The sequence below is a fragment of the Suricata suricatta genome, chromosome 9 (assembly GCF_006229205.1).
Source record: "Suricata suricatta isolate VVHF042 chromosome 9, meerkat_22Aug2017_6uvM2_HiC, whole genome shotgun sequence".
In the NCBI taxonomy this organism is placed as follows: Eukaryota; Metazoa; Chordata; class Mammalia; order Carnivora; family Herpestidae; genus Suricata; species Suricata suricatta.
In genome coordinates this window covers 122,552,327-122,572,348 of record NC_043708.1, presented here as the reverse complement: position 1 = coordinate 122,572,348, position 20,022 = coordinate 122,552,327, and the positions used below count along the sequence as shown (strand labels likewise).

General features: G+C 44.7%; 1 protein-coding gene across 1 annotated transcript in view; it reads right to left on the bottom strand.

Annotated features, from left to right (window-relative positions):
• The window catches only part of ADAMTS17 (ADAM metallopeptidase with thrombospondin type 1 motif 17), a 337,603-nt gene that overhangs the window by 124,267 nt on the left and 193,314 nt on the right, over nt 1-20,022 (bottom strand). The window contains exons 11-12 of the mRNA XM_029952287.1: nt 12,250-12,354; nt 11,068-11,213 (exon numbers count right to left, since the gene is read on the bottom strand). Of these exons, the coding sequence (XP_029808147.1) occupies nt 11,068-11,213; nt 12,250-12,354 (251 nt within the window). The remainder of the gene's footprint in view (nt 1-11,067; nt 11,214-12,249; nt 12,355-20,022) is intronic.

Below are 20,022 nucleotides of genomic sequence, written 5' to 3'. Positions count from 1 at the left end.
CATATGCTGAAGTCCCAACCCCAGTGCCTCAGAATGTGGTCTTCTTTAAAAATAGGCCCACTGCAGATGTAGTTAATGAAGATGAGATCATTCCAGAGCATGGTGAACTCCTAATCCAATAGACTAGTATGGTTATAAAAGGGGAAGTGTGGAGATTGAAACAGAGTGAGAGCACCAGGCAGAGAAGAAGACAGAAATCAGGGTGATGTTTCTATACCCTAAGGAATGACAAAGATCACCAGCAAGCCACTAGAAGCTAGCGGAGGGGCAAGGAACAGATTCTCCTTCGCAGCCTTCCGAGGGAACCAACTCTTCCAAGACCTTGATCGAGGGCTTCTGGCCTCCAGAAGTTGAAGAGAAAAAACTTGTGTTGTTTATGCCACCCAGTTAGTAGCAGTTTGTCATGGCAGCCCTAGAGGACAAATACACCAAATGGCACAAGGATCAGATGCGTCCTCACTGAGTTTAGTTGCAGACTCAGGGAAAATGGGCCCAAAACTCCTGAACCGATTAGGAATCCAACATGGACTAAAATGGAGTTCAACCACACAAATTAAAAAATCAAATACAAATGCAAATACAAAAATTGGTTTCTAGAAAAATAAAGAAAACTAAAGCACTGAGCTTTATTCTGTCGATAGTTTTTTCCAGATTTCCATCTGACTGACCCTTCTAAATGAACTACCATTATGGCTCATAGCAGGTGGGTGGAGAGATTAGACAGGACAAGAAAACTCTTGGATCCAGCAGAAATTGGGCCTGGAGGGGTAGCCCATGGGATACCTCATGTGCCTCAGGGTGCTTGCTTCCTGAACTCTGTTTATCTTGTTTCTTCTCCCTGTCCCTTCTCCCATGGGCAAGTCTCCTTTAAGCCCCTCATCTAGCTCACGGTACCACCTTCTCAACCCCCACCCCCCGCCCAACTCTCTGTTCATCTTTGAGACCACTTCCACCCTGAAGCCTCTTTTTATCTTCTACCTGGAGCTTCTACCTCTAGCTTGGTTCTCTGCTTTGTTGCTTATCAACCTTGTGATATGGTGAGCTACACTACCATCTTCCTCCTATTTTTCTGCAGCTTCTAGCAGAGAAACTTGCACAGGCTAGTCTTTAACAAACAGTAGTTAGGGTGCCTGGGTGGCTCAGTCGGTTAAGCTTCTGACTTCAGCTCAAGTCATGATCTCATGGCTTATGAGTTCAAGCCCCGAACTGGGGTCTGTGCTGACAGCTCAGAGCCTGGAGCCTGCTTCAGATTCTGTGTCTTCCTATCTCTCTCTGCCCCTCCCCACTCACACTGTCTCTCTCTCAAAAATAAATAAACATTAAAAAAATTTAAAAAACAAAAATCAGACAAACAGTAGTTAGACTAAGTTGAACTATATTTTCAAACTTGATCTTAAAATGACCAAAAGAGAGGGGTGCCTGGGTGGTTCAGTAGGTTAAGTGTCCAACTTGGGCCCAGGTTATGATCTTGTGGTTCATGAATTCGAGCCCCATGTTGGGCTTGGTGCTGACAGCTCAGAGCCTGGAGCCTGCTTTGGATTCTGTGTCTTCCTCTCTCTCTGCCCCTGCCCTACTCATGCTCTGTCTCTGTCTCTCTCTCTCAAAAATAAAAATAAACATTAAAAAAAAGAAAAATGTTAAAAAATGACCAAAAGAGAGAGCAAGGTCAGGAAGATGGTGGAGTAGGAAGCACCAAGGATCCATCTCTCCACTTAAATGATAATTATATTGGCAAAAACTTTCTGAAGTAACTATTTTGAAAGTCTGGATTCTATTTGAAAGTGTGTCGCCTCCTAGAAAAAGATTGGCTGATAAGCTGTGGTGAATTTAGATGCTTTTCAGCCTTTATTGTGGTAGCAGCTATCTGTCCTCCACACTCCTGCCCCATGGCAGGCAGCTGTGCCTCTGTTCCTGGTGTGGTTGGCAAGAGCCAGGGTGGACAATGAAAACCTTAATCTCCAAATACTGGGGTTTTGTGATCTGACTATTCAGTGCTACTTTTGATTTCTGAGGTGTGGGGACAGAGAGTGGCCACCATTCATGCAACTCCTCTGAGCTGAAGTGACTTCCAGGGAATTTCAATGAGCAATACATTTTTTTCCCTCTTTTTCCCCTTTGGGAGTCAGATAATTAAGCATTAAGTCATTCAAAAGCAACTGCATATATAGGGAAATTTAGAAAGCCACCAAGTATGCTCAGGGAAAGATGAAGTCTCATTAAAGGCTTGAGAAGGCCTTACATTTTCACTTAAGGTTGATCCTTAGCATAGAGAAACTTTTTAATAACAAAGAAACAGAAACTCCTAGAAAGGGGAGAAGCTGATTATCAAGGCTACAGTTTTCAACAACAACAACAACAACAACAACAAAAAATCACAAGGGATACAAAGGAAAAGGAAAGTATGGCCCAATCAAAGGAGCAAAATACATAAGCAGAAACTGTACCTGGGGAAACTCAGATGTTGGGCTTATTAGACAAAGACTTAAAACAACTGTCTTAAAAATGATCAAAGTACTGAAGGAAGACATAAACAAAGACAGGAAAAATGTCTGTGTGAGAAAAATGAACTATCAGTAGAGATAGAAATGATAAAAAGTTAAATTCTGGATCTGAAAAATATAATAACTGAAATGAAAAATTCACCAGGTGGTTCAAAAGCAGAGTTAAGCAGGCAAATTTAAATTTAGGGCAATTGAAATTATTGTATCTGAGGAGTGAAAAGAAAAAGAATGAAGACAACTAAACAGAGGGGATCTATGGTAAATGACTAAGAGGACCAATATACTCATTATGGGAGTCTCAAAAGGAGCAGAGAGAGGAATGGACATTATTTGAAGAAATAATGGCTGAAAACTTCCCAGATTTGAAGAAAGTCATGAGTCTACAAATCCAAGAAGCTCAATAAAGTCCTAGTAGGATACAGTCATTGATATGCTTTTCAATTAAACTGTCAAAAAATAAAAGGAATCTTGAAAGTGGCAAGACAGAGTCAACACAACACCACATATAAGACAATCTCAATAAATTATGAGCCTATTGCTCATCAGAAATGTTGGAGACCAGAAGGTAGTAAATGGATACATTCAAAGTTCTCAAAGAAAAACAAATCTATCAACTAAGAATTCTATATCCAGTAAAACTGTTATTTTAAAAAATGAGAGGGAAATTCAGACGTTTCCAGATAAGTAACAATTGAGGAAGTTTTGTTTGTTTGTCTTTACTACCAACTGGCTCTACAAGAAATACTAAAGAGAGTCCTTAATAGTTCAAATGAGAAAATGCTAGCTGGTAACTTGAAGTCATATAAAGAACTACAGATCTCCAGTCAAGCAGGCATGATGCTAAGCTTTGCAAGTCCTAGAGTGATGCTAGAGAAAGAACAGACTTTCTCTCTGGTTCTGGTGTTTAATTTCTCTCAGCAGCAGACTCCTGAGGTGGCCTGTGACGCAGGCCACCTCCCTAGGGCAGCATGCATTCCAGAGGGCAGCTTCCAAGCACACCAATACTTTGGGAAAACTCCCAGTCTGGTTTCAGATGCAGTTTCTCCCTATTGGATAGCTTTCCTTAACACTCCTTAGTGTGACTTTCCAGAGGGTTCTACTAGGGCAGCACCTCTGCAAACTTCTCCCTCATCCAGTGAGTCTTGGTTTCATCCTCTCCAACAAAATCCAAGGAATTTCATCTGTGTGTGTGTGTGTGTGTGTGTGTGTGTCTGTGAGAGAGAGAGAGAGAGAGAGAGAGAGAGAGAGAGAGAGAGAGAGAGAAGGCACCTTCATCCATATTTGTTCCTTTCCTGGGTGCTTTGCCTCAGACCCAAAGATAGTGGCCACTTCCTACATCTGCTCTTTCAGTGCTTTCCCTGTAGTCTCTTTTTATCTTAGCAGCTAATTCCCATTTGTCCAATCAATAGCTAATGTTTAAAAAATTTTTGTTAAGGTTTATTCATTTTTCAGAGACAGAGAAAGAGAGTGAGTGGGGAGGGGCAGAGAAAGAGAGAGAGGGAGAGAGAATCCCAAGTAGGCTTTGCATTGTCAGTGCAGAGCACAATGTGGGGCTCGAACTCACAAAATTATGAGATCATGACCTGAGCCAGAACCGAGAGTTGGATGCTTATCCAACTGAGCCACCCGGGGACCCCTCTGTTGGGACTTTCTAAACATGAATAAAGTAGAAGCTCAGATATAAAATGACATTACATGAATGGGCACGTCACAAGAAAAGATATCCAAATGGCAAACACAGATGCAAATAATGCTCAGCCTCATTACTTGGAAAAGGAATGCAAATGAAAACCTCAGGGAGATGCCAGTCTACACCCACCAGAAAGGACAACATGGAAAAGATTGACAATATGGAGCACTGGTGAGGCTGACAGCAAGTGGACACTCACTGTGGCTCACAGCAGTGGATACAGTAGGGCTGCTCTGCAAAACCAGACCCTTGTTTGGTCACATACACGCACGCTAGGAGGCGATGATTCCTTCGTGCTATGTCAACATACACCTGCATGTGTGCCCAACACACACACGTGACTATGATGGACAGTACAGCAGCAGGAAGCACACTCTAGACTAGTGTGTTTTTCTGTATGTCATGTCTTGACAAAGATGTTTTAAAAAACAGTTAAAAAATAAGGTAGAGAGGCTTTGGTCAGAGACTGAAAGTGTGGAAAGAAAGGTGAGCCTCTGCAGGGCAGGACCGTGGCTTGTTGGGACAAGGTCTGAAGTGTCTTAGGCAGACCCCAGGGCAGAGCTGGGACAAAGCGAAGGGTCACTGAGATGAACAGGATCATAAGGCACTTTTCCTCAGGAGTGGATCAACACAGAGAATCAGGGTAAGAAGAAGAAAGACACTCCACTTGAGTGACACTTTTTAGGTTTTTTTTTTGCTTTGTTCTACTCATGAAGACAGATTGTAAGATAAAGTCACAACAGTGGTTCAGACACGCTCCCCATTGGGAGTCAGAATGCTTAACAGACAGCGCGCAGCCCCACATGGCAGGAGTAGCGCAGCAGACACCCCAGGACAGGATAGCAGACACCCCAGGTTTAAGGCCTCCTCTGCAAGGTATCCAAGTAACACATGTAACTTAGGCTGACGTGTAAAAGACTGAGATTTAAAAATATCCATCCGTGGGAACACTAGGTCACCGGCAGGTTGAGAGTAGACACATGGGGGTTACACTTTGAAAGCAAAAACCAATTATACGCATATAACTTCACTTCCCACCTCAAGGCTTCCCGCTGGGTCTTACAAGACCGACTGCTTTCCCTCCGGATGCTCATGGGGCCATGCCACACGGTGACGTTAGTATATTCTGTATCTATGCTCCACTCACCTTCTTGTCCTTCTCGTGCTCTAGTAGAGCAGGTTTTTCACACAAGACCATCTGAGCCTTTTCTCCTGATCCTCCCTCCAGCCCTCCCCCTGAAACAAGCCTTCTGATGGGGTACCAAGAATTCAAATTGGAGATGAGCTTTCTGCCTTGCAGCCTTCTGGCAGAAACCATCACCAACAGCGACACAAAATTACGGCAGGAAGGGACGAGCCCAGGAAGCTGGATTAAAAACATGGATGGTCCCCATGGCCTTGATGTCAGCTGGCAAGAAATACGCATTCCAAGAGCTGTAAAGACCAGGGCTACAGAAAGAAGAAGGTGGGTGGGGGAGCAGACTCCCTTGCCAGTATTTTTGGACAGTGAATAAACCAGCTGCAGAAGACGGGGAAGGAGCCAGGAATATGAAGAAGTGGGGAGGGGGGTGCGGTAGGGAAAGGGTGGTGGGAACGTTCCAAGTCTGAGATGTACATAGCAGGGAGATTTGGACATCCTTGGGAAATCTCAAGGCAGCGAGCCAGATGATTTAAGGAGTGAGCCAGGCAGAGGACGTTGTTTTGGTCAGAGATTGGCTCCCGGGCCTTGATCAGCTGTGCTTTGTAACAATCACCACGTCAGGCCTTTCTGCCAAAGCAGGATAACAACTGCTGCCTGGACTTCGTAAATGCTGTCTGCATCCTGCATCTCCCCCGGAAGCACCTGGGGCTGCCGCGAAACCACCCACCCAAGACTGGGCGCTTCTCTTCCTGTTCACCTGGGGTGGTGCCCTGAAAGGGGAGGAAGCTTGTAGAAAGCTACCTGGGAGAGAGAGCCTGTTGTTGCTGTCCAGAACGGGAAACAGAGTCACCCTGTTATATTGAGAAAGGTTGGACAGGCTACCAAGGCATAATAAATATTACAGATGCAAAGACATATTGTTTTTGTCACGTGGGGTAAACAAGGCTGGGCTACATTTTGGATTTTGTTCTTGAGAGGGCCCTGAGCCCTCCTAGCTGTGGCCTACAAACCCCTGGGGAGGGGCAGGTGTACATGAAGGTGACCTTCATGTTTAGGGGAACCGGAACCCCACTCATGGCTGTTCACAGCATCTTGGCCTCAGTGAGGTGAGAAGGAACAAGAAGGGGGAGGCTAGCTGGAGATCTACCTTCTTGGCATAATAATTTACAATAACCTTTGTGTTTTGGGGGGAAAACAATATTAAGTGTGTGTTCTGGGGCAATGGAAAAGCAGAGACTTTTTCTCAGCAAGCATGCATCTAAGTGATGAGGTGGGGAACGCATGTCACAGAGGACTGTTCTGCTATAAGCATGGAAAGGAGAATGGTGCCCAGACAGGGGTGGCCTTCATGGAGCTCAGAGGCTGGGTGGGGAGGACAGACTGAAAACCAGCGAGCAAGTACGGAAGAGTAGGTACAAATTGTTATAATACCTGTAAAGTAGAAAAAGGGTGGTAAGAGAGAGGTAAAGCAGGTACCCTAGCTTGTGCAAGGTAGTCAGGAAAGAGGCCCGCGAAGACATTTAGTTAGAGGCCGAAGGAGAAACACAGGCAAGTTGGGGAGCGGGAAAGGAATACTGACAAGCATTTGGAGCCTGGAGCATTATATCTGAGGGCAGAAAGGAGGCAGTGAGTTGAATGGTGACCCCTTCCCCTCCAAGATAATCCTACCCAGAACCTTCTAATGTGATCTTAGTTGGAAAAAGGGTCTTGGTTGATACAATTAAGGATCTCTTGGGGTGCCCGGGTGGCCCAGTCAGTTGGGCATCTGACTTTGGCTCAAGTTATGATCTCCTGGTTCATGAGTTTGAGCCCCAGGTTGGGCTCTGTGCTGACACCTTGGAGCCTGGAGCCTGCTTTGGATTCTGTGTCTCCATCTCAAAATAAACATTAAAAAAAAGGATCTCTTAATCAGGAGATGAGATCATCCTGAATTAGGGTGTATGCTAAATCCAACAACAGGTGACCTTAGGAGAGGAGAAGACACACCGAGAAGCCCATGTGAAGACAGAGACAGAGACTAAAAGCAAGTCTACAAGGGCAAAGAATGCCAAAGGGTGCCGGAAGCCACCAGAAGATGGGGAGAGGCATGGGTGGAATGAATTCTTCAGTTTCAAGAAGGAATCAATCCTGCCGATATCTTGATTTCAGGTTTCTGGTTTCTAGAATGGGGAGAGGATAAATTCCTGTTGTTTTAAGACACTAAGTTGTGGTCAGTTATTACGGCAGCCCTAGGAAACAAACACGAGGCTATGGTCAAGAGTGTGGATTTTATTCTAAGTGCAGTAGGAAACGACTGAAAGGGCTGAAGCAGGAAGAGATATAACTGGACTTATGCTTAAGTGGATCTCTCTGGCTCTGTGTGGAAAGTGAATCTGGCGGACAGGGAGCACGTGGGAAGCAGAGAGGCCAGTGCGAAAGGTCAGAAAGAACAAGCAGTCTTGCTGCTGCTGGTTCTAAAGCAGTTGTGTGACCACGGGCAAGTTAGCTAACTTCTCCAGCATTCAGTTTCTAATAGGTGGGGCTAAAAAGAATACTTCTCCTGGTAGGGCAGCATTACATGATTTACTACATATAAATGTGTAAGAGGGAATGTGGCACATGGTGTGGGCTCGCTGCATTTGCCATTCTTCTCACAAGAGGACATGGAGGAGGAAGAGAGGGGACAGGAGGACCACTCACAGACTCGGGGGCTTTGGACTGGGGCACTGTCACAGAGGGTGGTGCTAAGAACTGAGTGGGGGAAGTCGGCTGGGAGGAGAGATCACAGTTCGGAAACGGTCAGGTCCAGGAGAAGACCAAGGGAAGTTGGCATGGACTTTTTAATCTGTTTTTTGCTTGTCACCATAAGCCTATAACTAGCAGAGTCCTTGGCCCAGAGTCAGAGCCCTGTCAAGGAGTGTGAAGGCATCATGTTGGAAAGGCATCACTGAGAAGGGGCATAGGAACCACGAGGTTCGAGAGCACTGGTATTCTCTTTCTGGACCTTCTACCACTGCCTGTCCCGCGGGATGTTGCTGGATGACAGAGATCAGACATAAAGACTTCCCTCTCAGGGATGTATCAGCGCCATAACCATCCGATATGCTGAGACTCACATACCCCTCAGTGGCCTGTTTGTGGTAGCCTGACAAATCCCCCCATTCCTCAATGATGAGACACAGGAAGAGGGGCAAGGAGAGATAAAGTCCATGACCACTCTCTCTGGAGACCACTGGGTCTGGAGGGATGGGGTGAGGACCCAGCCCATGAAATCCCACAGCAGACCAGGCCTGTTACTTGGCTTTCTGAACTAGGGGTTCTTTAGGAGTGGTTGGGCAAAAAGTGGCTGGGAGGGAAACCGTAGGTAAAGCCAAGGCATGGGGGATGCCTTAGCCAGCATCATGCCAAGAAAACAGCCAGGGCCCTTAAAGGTTGTGCCTAATGCATCTGCTCAGCATCAGTGACATCTTATTCTTGTAGGGGTTGTCCTTACCTGAATACAATTCAATTGCCAGCCGTCTCGGGGCACAAGGTCCTTCTGGGCATTTAAAGGTTCTGATATGCCCCTACTATGACATTCCTGGGTGACACCTGGTGTGGAATGCCATGCCAAAAAAGATCAATCCTCAGCCAGGGTGCAAGAGCTCCAGATGCAAACAGGAAGCATCCATGACAGCTATAACCCTTACGGATTGTGCCCTGCTCTTAACAAAGCCTTTCTGTGTAAATCACCCTCCTCTGAGTGCTGTGAGTTAGGGGGTAGGGCACACAGTCTCATCCCAACCCCATTCTTCCCTTAGTGCTAATATGGAAAGGGGCCATATACTAAAGATAGATCACATATATGCATGCCCATGAAGTATTCCAGCGTCATGACGACAGAGACACAGGTAATAGCCAGCAGCTGCCTCAGGGAGTGGCTCTGGGACTTGAAGCCTTCTGTTTTCACTTTGAAGTCCAGCTCTTCCCACCATGCTGTCCCAGCTCCCTCTAATGGCAGAGCTCATGTCCAGAGGGAAAAAGGGGCTTCCTTGAGGTCACATGACCAACAACTAAGCCACACCCAAATCTCCGCATCCGCTTTCCAAATCCAGAGCTCTTCTCTCAGGGCCAGAGGTGGAACTATTTTAAGTTCCTCGCAGAGCCACGAATATCTATGCATCTGTGATGGTTACTTTTATGTGTCGACCTGACTGGCCATAGAATGTACAGATGAAAGGTTATTTCTGGTGTGGCCTTGTGAGGGTGTTTCTGGATGAGGCTGGCAGTGGATCCCCTGATGCCTAACGGAGATGGCCCGCCCTAATGAGCATCATCCAATCCCTAGAGGCCTGAATAGAACAAAAGGCAGAAGGAGGAGGAATTCACACACATGCCCTGCGCCCCATACCCCCACTAGGACTGCTCTTCTCATTTTCTCCTGCCCTCCCTCTGGGATTAACACCATCAGCTCCTCTGGTTCTCAGGCCTTTGGACCTGACTGGATGACACCACCAGCTTTCCTGGGCCTCCAACTTGCAAATGGCAGATCGTGGGACCCCCTCAGCCTCCATAATGATATGAGCCAAATTCTCATGGAGAATCATACATATATTCATTGATTCTGTTTCTCTGGAGGATCCCAGTGTATGCTTTTAATTAAGAAGTCATTCCTGAAAGATTGAAGACCCACCTATTACTTTTCAGCCACTCTGCTAAATACTAGAAGGAAAAGTTTTAACAAGACACAGTACGTGATGCCAATTCTTATAGCACTACTGGGGAAGAAATAGTGTTCTTGACATTGACTCAACTGTGAGCATATTTTCCTTTAATCTGGAAGTTCTTGACCTTGGCTGGCCATTGGGTTCACCTGCAGAGATTTAAAACCTCCAGTTCCTGGGTCGCATCCCCAGAATTTGTGAATTACTTGGTCTGGGGTATAGCCTGGGCTTTAGGATTTTTAAACACAGGAGGGATTTGCTCATTATTTGCCAACATGACTTAATTGTGGATATGAAGCATTTCTTTTCAGTCCTAATTTAGAACCTGCTCATTTTCAAAGTGAATGTGATGAAGCTGATGGTACATAGGACATGAAACAGACTTTAGAAAATACTAAAAATGGGAAATTTCAGAGAAGAGAAACACCTGTAAGCAAATAGTTGTTATAATTAAGCACAAAATCTACTCCTCAATTTTCTGGAGCAAATGTGCCAAGACCAAGAGGGGTCACGGTGTCATCTAGGTCAATAAAAGGAAGCCTATAAGATTAAAAAAAAAAAACAACCCCAAAACGATTTTCTCTCAAATAGTTCTAAGAGGACCCCCGAAAAGCTGGATGAACAAGACAACTGAACCTCCAGGTGCTTTGTGACTCCTCAAAAGCCAGTCGACTCCCAGGTCAGCTAAGAGCCCGTCTAAAGGTGGGCCTCTCTTTCTGAAGGTCCCCACGCTTCCCCGGAATGCCCCTGACTAAGGAAGCCTGCAGGCCAGGGGAGAGTGTCACCTGGCTGTCTCAGGAAAGCTTTCTAGCAAGGTCCACGTGAGGCCTAAGGAGTCACGGGACTCGAGGTATCTGTGTTCACAGTTTTGTCAAAGCGGAGGTGGCCTGTGACACACATGCACAGCACCCCTGCACCCCGGGGCCCTCGGAGGGGCTTGGTCTTCTCCAGGCGCATTCTCCGCAGGGGTCAGACCCTCCCTTGCCAAGGGAATTGCAGCTGAGGAACCCCAGTCAAGGCACCCTGGACCATGCCTGCTCAAGGGGAACTTACGGGGGGTTGTCACATTTCCTCTGCCGGAAGCGGGCGCCCGTCCCACACGTCCGGCTGCACATGCTCCACGCGCCCCAGGGGCTCCAGTCTCCGTCCACGTGCTCCGGGATGGGCGTCTTGCTCACACACTCCCCCGCGCGGCACCACTGAAACACAGCAGGGGGGCCCGGCCCGGGGGGCCCTCAGCGCCCAAAGATCACACCTGCGCACTCCCCCAGGAACTAGCGATTCCCGCCACCTGCCAAAACACTGTGCAGCCCCAAACCGCCTGGCAGTCCATTTCGGGGCGCGCGTGCTTGTTGGTCTGAGCGACCGTCCTTCCTCACCCAACCTGACACCTATACACCTGTGGCGTTTGCAGTTTGCTCTAAAATTCCACGCGGAGTGTGCTCCGTTGGAGTTTTCTAAGTTCTCAGAAAAAGGATTTGTTCACATGACTTATGGAGAGACCTGAGCTCCTGCCGAACTTTCCTGAATGGGGGAGTGCATCTCTCTGGAGGGCTGAGTCTCCTGGCTCTGTGGTTTTGAGCTTCAAAGTTGGGTTTGGTGCTTTGGAGAGGACACTGTAAGTTCCACATGGGTGAACCTTGGCTCCGAGGATAAGGGAAAGCCAATCCTCTAAACTGGAAATTTCCCAACGTGTGTGGCATATCCAGGGCATGAGAAGTGATTCAGTGGTTCCCAATCATGCCATCTCATTCATTCCTTGCAGAAAGACTCAGGAAATCTGTGGCTATTGGTCCTGAACACTTCTCCTCTCCAACCCAAATCTCTTTGGTTAATGACGATCAGGCCTATAGGGTCGCTCCCATAAGCTCGAGTTATACCTGGATAACACGCTTCTCATTGAATTTACCTTATGATAGCATTTCGTGTATGGCAAATGATCCTGTTTTTCTATGTATGGTTTATTCATGTGAACATTTTTAGTAAATTCACTTGTATGACAAAAAGAGTTGATTGAACAAAAATAGTAAGTGGTTCTTATATCTTATTGCAAAAACGGAGAGAGGTGATGTGGGTGCCCCTCTTTTCCCAGAGTGGGCTCCACGGGCATTTCTGGGGCAGCCCAGGGGGTGCTTCGGGTACTCCTGAGCACAGCACAGACCACTGCCCTTCAGGAGAGATGCCCAATGCCCAGAAGATGGGGGCTGGGGTTGGGCAGTGGGAGGCGGGGGTTACCTTGTCTGCCCCACACTCAGTGCCGTCCAGGGGAGGGTCCAGCTTGGTCTTGCAGGACGTATCTCCTTCCACCAGGCACCACAGTCCAGCGCACATCAGATGCTGCTGACAAGGGAAGGAAGGTAACTGCCTAGAGCACCACACACAGGTCACTGCTGGGGCGGAAGGTGGGGCCTGGTGACTGATTTGGACTGGGAATTACAAACGTGAAGGGAAAGAGGGTCATGAATCAGGATGTTAAAAAAAAATACACACATATATATATGCATCATTCAACTGGTTCATTTTAACTCAACAAAATTCTGTGCCTTGATTCCCCATGCTGTCTCAGAGGGATTCAGTTCAGCAATTCCTGCATTAGCCATTGAGGGTCTAGGAAGTGTCCAATGGAGGGTGCAGGCTGGGAGCCATTTAATGTAGGAAGGCATGAGGCAGATACCCCTGGGTCAGACCGAGTGCATAAGAAAGGAATCTCCCCATTCTAGCCTCATCAGGGAGGGCTTGCCGGAAGTGGCAGCTTCAGAGCTAAGGCTGGAGGGCCATTGTGCAGTCCCATAATCGAGACCCCCCAAGGGGTTAAAGAAGATCTTCCATTCTCCATGTGGTCACCTGCTTTCTGCTCAGCTGCATTATTTTTTATAGTGTTAAACCTAAAGAATTTCTCAACATGCACAAATATACAATTAAAATAATTCTACTTAAGAATAGGCATTTTAAAACAGACTCCTGTTTGCGTTAATAGAAAACCTGCATGCAGACAGAGTGCTCAGGATGGGACTGTTTATGGAAATAACTGGGGACATGGCCAGTGTCCTCCCTGGCTGCCTCAGTCTCCCCTGCAGGACTCAGGCAGATGGTACACACCGGCTGCCGTTTCCCAGTCTCTCTGCTGGAAGCTGTCCCCTGATTATGGAGCAACCCTTGGTCACAGGGATGGGACCTGGATATGCCATCTACCTGGGTGGGATGGCTCTGAAGCAAGCGCCACACTTCTCTCTGAGGGTCCTGGTGGGATGGTCCCACTGTCCATGCAGTCACCTGCCTATTAGTGGCCTTTGGACTCTCCACCCTCCCCTCTCCCTTCCCTGCCCCCTCACAGTGCTTCCTGGGATCATTTCCCAGATAAACTACTTGCACCCAAATCCTCGCCTCGTGGTCTGAAAATTGAGAACAGATGTACTGAACACTGTTTTAAAGACACAGCACTTCCAGGATGCCAAGCCCAATCATGGGAGAAAGGCCTGAGCTGCAGCAGAGAGACATCGCCCTCCCGGGCATGGCCCGGAACACCTGCGGGTACATTTTGGGCAGGGTGAGGGTCAAGGGTCGCTGCTCAGGAAAGTCACAGCGGGGCTCACAAAGGGTGTGCTGCGCTTCGTGTAGAGCTCTGCTGTTCCAAGTAATCTCAAACATCTGCATAAGATAGCGTGCACTGTGCTATCTCAAGTCAGAAAATATTTAGAAGCTGAAGAGGCAAAAGGAGAAAAAGGGAAGGAAAATGGAGCTGGAGGGGCTGACAAAGAGCTCAGAAAGCCCACAGCTCTTGCTTGTTTTTCAAATGTGTCAAAGCTGCTCCGTGCCCTTAAAGAAGTTGACGATTCAGGGACTAGTGCACCTGTGGGTTCAGGAAAGTGTTCCCATTATTGTTCACCTCTCAGTGGAATGGTAAAAAGATGAGAACTCTGAGCACAACCCCAGCTGTCCCATAAAGAGGACTGCACCTCATTAAATGTTTGATTCCATGCGCTTTGACCCTGGAGCTCTTTGAGAGTGTGGTGTCAGTGCGTGGACACGTGCTCATGAGACAAGGCTGACCTGGGAGGCGATTTATGGGGTAGGAGTGCTTGGGACTGGGAGACACACCTGCCCCATCAAGAGGGAGAGGAGGAAGGTGGCGTGAACAGTTTGTTATGCACTTTATAGACCCGCATTCCCATAAAATTTTTCTAGCCATCAAAGCAAAGGAGCTGAGGTCTGGCAAAGACTTCTCAAGTAGAACACAAAAAGTACTAACCATAAAGGCCAAAAGAAACGAATTATACTCTGTTAAAATAAGGAACTTCTGTGAATCAAGAAACAACTGTAAGAAAGTGAGAGGGATATTTGCAATAAATGGGAGAGATACTTGTAATGCATGGAATCAACAAAGGATTTGTATCTAGAATACATGAAAAAAAACACAAAAGCTCTCACAGACAATTAAGAAAATGGCCCAGTAGGAAAATGGGCAAAAAACTTGAACAGACACTTCACAAAAAAGGGCATTTAAACTTAAGGATGGCGGCATCCAGCTGGCTCAGTTGGTGGACCGTGTGGCTCTTGACCTTGGGGTTGTGAATTTGTGGGTGTAGAGATTACTTAAAAAAATAAAAACTTAAAAAAAACATAAGGATGACCAATAAACATATGAGCAGGTGTTTCGTTTCATCAGCCACTACCACTTGGTACCTCTACACACGCATCACAATGGCTAGAATGACAGAGACCGGGAATACAAAGTGTTGGCAAGGATGTGGTATAATAAAAATGCTCTAAAACTGATGATAAGCTTCTAACTTGGTTCAACAACTCTGGAAAACTCTTTGACGGTACTCACGGATGCTGAAGACATGCACGTTCTAACACTCAACAATTCCACTCCCACGTATGCATTGGACAGAAATGTGTGTATCCCATTTTTATGAGGTTTAAAAACAAAGAAGAGAACATTAGAGTTTTCTGGGAGTCAGGATCATGGTTACCTTTCTGTTTAGTTTAAAAACAAAGACAAGGGGGTTGAGCCGAAAAGGCAACTGTTGAGCTGCAGGCTCTGACCCCAGCTCTGACCCCAGCACTGCTGTGTGTGACCAAGCTAGGCAATCACCCTTCTGTGATTCCTTGCAAGCGCCAGACAAATGGTGTGGACTGCATTAATGCTTGTCACTGCAATGCCTTTGACATAGCTGGCGTTCATGTTATGCTTTCCAAATGACAAAGTTCTCTGACATCTATCATCCTGAGGACAGCTGTGGGAGGCGGGTAGAACAGGGCTTTCTCTATTTTTTCCTATTTTCCAAAGAACCGGCACATGTTTGTAGAAGTCAAGGGCCTGAGCTGGGTCAGACGCACCAGACTGGGAGTTCATTTATCAAGGTTCATATCCTGGTTCTTGACCCATGTGGTAGCTCCACAGGTGTGTTCACTCTCCAAAAACGAATCAAGCTCTAAATGTATGATCTGTGCATTTTTATGCAAGCATAGTATACTATTTATAGTAAAACTCTTTACTGAGAGAGAGAGGACAAGAGAGAAATGCATGCTCTGGTAATGGAAGATTCTCTGGACCAACCTATCGCAAGGTAGAAGCAGGAAAATGAGGGCTGCACAAGGAAATTACAAGGAGAGACCGTATGTGGGGGGAGCCATTCCTCGGAGCAGGAGAAAGACTGCATGGCCGGTAGTCTTGCAAATGCTGGTCTCTTCAGGTCAGGACACACACACACTCTTCTCATAAGAAGAGTTCCTGCTAGCCTGGAAATAGCCCTGACACTGCCCAAAATGAACCTCCCATCTATAGCTGATTCAGGAATAACTCAGAGGTGAACAATACACAAACATAATCAGCACAGGATCTGTACTAACTCACACAAAAAGGGAGAAGGTATGGGAGGGAGAAAGCATGAGAACATTACTCACTCACTGGATAATATGATCATAAAATGGTGAAAAATATCATGCAAACACATGTGCATTATTTTTTTAACAGTAATTGCATTTTTTTGGTTTTAGTTATTGCTTTCTAAGTTTATTTATTTATTTTGAAAGAGACAGTGAGGGAGCAGAAGGGGCATAGGGAGAGGGAGAGAGAATTTCAAGCAGGCTCTGTCTGTACTGTCAGCACAGAGCCTGAAGTAGGGCTTGAACCCATGAACTGTGAGATCATGACCTGAGCTGAAATCCAGAGTCCAATGCTCAACTGACCAAGCCATCCAGGTGCCCGGTTTTTTTTTTTGTTTTGTTTTGTTGTTTTGTTTTGTTTTGTTTTGTTGCACTTGCAAAAGGCAAATACGTAAGAACTCAGGAAAAGATGGTCAGGTCAAATGAGATAAAACATCAACCATCAGAGATGGGCCAAGAAACATAAGGAAAAATGGAAGTAGATGACCAATGATGACAACACTGAAAGCCAGCATAATGAAGACAGATACCAGTGAACACACAGGGAGGGTATGGTACATGGTGTTGATGATTAAGAAAAAGTGAAATGTAATAAACTAGAAATGAATGAACAATTTAAAGAGATTAGGCAGAAATGATAGATATGGAGGACATATAAGGAGGTGTGACATAAACATAAGTGGGTGGCAGGTAGGATGAGCTTTCTCTATTTTTTCCAATGAGGAGGCAGATGTTTATGGAGGTCAAGGACCCCCAAGTTATGCAGAAGCTCGAGACTCCTAAAGAAGAGGACCGAAGTAATGTAACAGAAAAGGTATTTGAATAAAAATTCAAGGGGTGGCTGGTGGCTTAGTTGGTTAAGAAAGAGTCCGACTTCCACTTAGGTCATGGTCTTGTGGTTCGTGAGTTCAAGCCCCATGTAGGGCTCTGTGTTAACAGTGTAGAGCCTGCTTGGGATTCTCTGTCTCCCTCTCTCTCCGCCCCCTCCCCCCCATTCATGCTCTGTCTTTCTCACTCAAAAAATAAATAAACATAAAAAATATATAAATTTGAGACCCTATCCTGAAATGAAAGAAGATCTCAGAATGCAGATTTTCAGATTAAAAAAAGCAAAGCCTTGTTCCAGGAAAAATGGCAACGAATCATGAACACGGAGGCATGACCTGATAAAAGTTACTGGATTTCAGAGGTAAAGCAAAAAATATTCTAGGCAGCCAGGCAAAAAGATCAAGTCACCTATAATGGGAAAAGGTATCAGGTTACATGCAGATTTCTCCATGGCAGTCCTCAAAGCCAGAAGGCAATGGAGCAATGCTCAGAAAGACAGAAGGAAAGAAACCGTAACCCAACCAATTTCTAGCAACTGAAGTATTGCTCAAATATTTAGGTAACGGAAAATTATTTTTGAACACATAAAGAGCTGAATTCTTCTTTTTTTTTTTTTTGGAGAAAATACTAGAGGATGAACTTCAGCGAGCAGAAAATGAATGGAAAACCCAAGGACTAGAAGTGAACATGCATCAAAGACATTGGCTGAAACATGGAGACTGATGTTAGAGAACAGAATGCATAGGCTATAAACTCAGATGAGGCAGAAATAATATAGATATAAGAATAGGCTAGAAAAGAAGGTGTGGTGGGGAAGGGCAGTAGGAGATTGTCCATATAAATCAATTTTTTATCATTTCTAGCTGGGGGTATAAAAAACATAACAGATAAATATAGTAATGAGACATAAGAGCTTTTAAAGGTAAAATGTTAACCAGTAAGGAAAATAATTAAATTGGGGGTAGAAGGAATGGAAAGAAGGAGTTTGAAGGTAGAAATTCACCTACTTTATCATGCTCAAGGTATTGGGATATAGTAAAATAAATATAAGCTGGCATAAGGCACCTTTAGCTTCTAGCAAATGTCAGAACAAATAGTCTGTGGGAGGCAGGACTGTTCATTCATTACAAAAGCAGTGAGATATTGTAATAAAATATCATCCTTATTGCTGAGCTCACCGAAGTAAAGGAACTATTCAAGAAAACAAATACAAAATACAACATAGCTATATCTGTACATACATACAACATAGTCCAATCTGGGAGTGACCACACAGAAGGGGTGCATTCCCCTGAGGGCCAGAAATGATCTTGACACTACAGTTGGAAGACTATGTCTGGAATCTGGAAGGATGTTTACCATTCTAGAAGGATCGGTGGCATCCCTGGCTTTGGTTGAGACAAATATAAATTCTCTCTGAAAAAAAGTAAATCACCATTCAGCTCCTCTGAATTCAATGGTGATATTCAATAAAAGCTAATACACTATGAAACATGGAAATATGAATGACGGCTGGCAGAAGAAACAAACACAAGATTTAAACTCCCAAAGTGTTTAGATAATAGAATGATCAGATACAGAATATAGAATATCTATTAAATGTTTAAAGAACCAAAAGATGAAATCATGTACACAAGCTGGCAGCAAGCTACTATTGAGTATGACCAGGCTAATCTGAAAAAAGAAAACTAGAAAGAACTTAAAAAAAATTAAATGTATCATTGTGAAAGAAAAGCAGTAGATCCTGACATCATTGAAAGAGAGAATGATTGACTGGAAAATATATTTGAAGAAGTTATATAGAATGCAGCATGGAAAGAAAAGGAATAGGGAAATACTAAAAAAAATGGCTTAAGAGATAAGAGAAAAATACTGATGTATGTGTCTAATCATAGGCTTAGAAGGAGAGAATACAAAGAATGGGAGAGAGGCACTATTTGAGAAGAAAACAGCTGGCAGTAAACATGTACCATATAGAATAATGAGTTCCCCTACTTAGTGGGGGGCAGTCTTCTATTACAGCCTAACAACCCCTATCTCCTGCTACTCATGCTTTAAATGTAATGCCCTCCTTTTGAACATTTGATGAAACTACCAGCTTGCTTTGCATCCATATAATGCAGCAAAAGTCATTGGATGTCATTTTAAACAACTCTTGGGCCAATAGGAAAGTCATAATGAAAGCTGTGAATGATGAAGAAAGTAATGAAGGTGAATGTGCTAGATATCATGACATATGAAGAAACAGTCTCAAATACTCATAGACAAGGAGGAAAATAGTGTCCACTTAAAAAAGTTAGAAAGAGGAACAATATAAATCTATAAGAAAACAGAATTAATGATGAGAAAAGGAGAAATTTATTATTTAGGAAGAAGAAAAACAATAGGTAAATAGGAGTTGGTTCTTGGGGGAAAAATAAATGGTATAAACCACTAGCTAATCTATTTTTTAAAAGGGGAGAAAGCAGGAATAACAGAAAGAAAGGAGAAAGAAAAAAAAGAAAGAAAAGAATGAAGAAAAGAAAAGGAGGAAGAAAGGAAAGGAATGGAAAGGAAAGGAAAGGAAAAGAGGAAGGAAAGTTGATAATAAAATATAAAGGAAATTTTAAAAAATGATCAGTGATCACTGAGTTCAATTTGCATATAAGCTTAAGATGAAATGATTTCCGGTGTATAAGAATGCAACTTATTTCTGTACATTGACTTTGTACCCTGCAACTTTACTGAATTCATTGATCAGTTCTAGAAGGCTTCTGGTGGAGTCGATAGGGATTTCCATGTAGAGTATCATGTCGTCTGTGAAAAGGGAAAGTGTGACTTCTTCTTTGCTGATTCTAATGCCTTTTATTTCCTTTTGTTGTCTGATTGCTGATGCTAGGACTTCCAACACTATGTTAAACAACAGTGGTGAGAGTGGGCATCCCTGTCGTGTCCCTGATCTCAGGGGGAAAGCTCTCAGTTTTTCCCCATTGAGGATAACACTGGCTGTGGGCTTTTCATAAATGGCTTTTATGATGTTTAAGTATGTACCTCCTATCCTGACTTTCTCGAGGGTTTTTATTAAGAAGAGATGTTGTATTTTGTCAAATGCTTTTTCTGCATCTATCGACAGGATCATATGATTTTTTTCTTTTGTTTTGTTAATGTGATGGATCAAAAATGAAGCAACAGAAAGAGAAATCAAGAAACAGATCCCATTCACAATTGCACGAAAAACCATAAAATACCTAGGAATAAACCTAACCAAAGATGTAAAAGACCTGTATGCTGAAAACTACAGAAGACTTA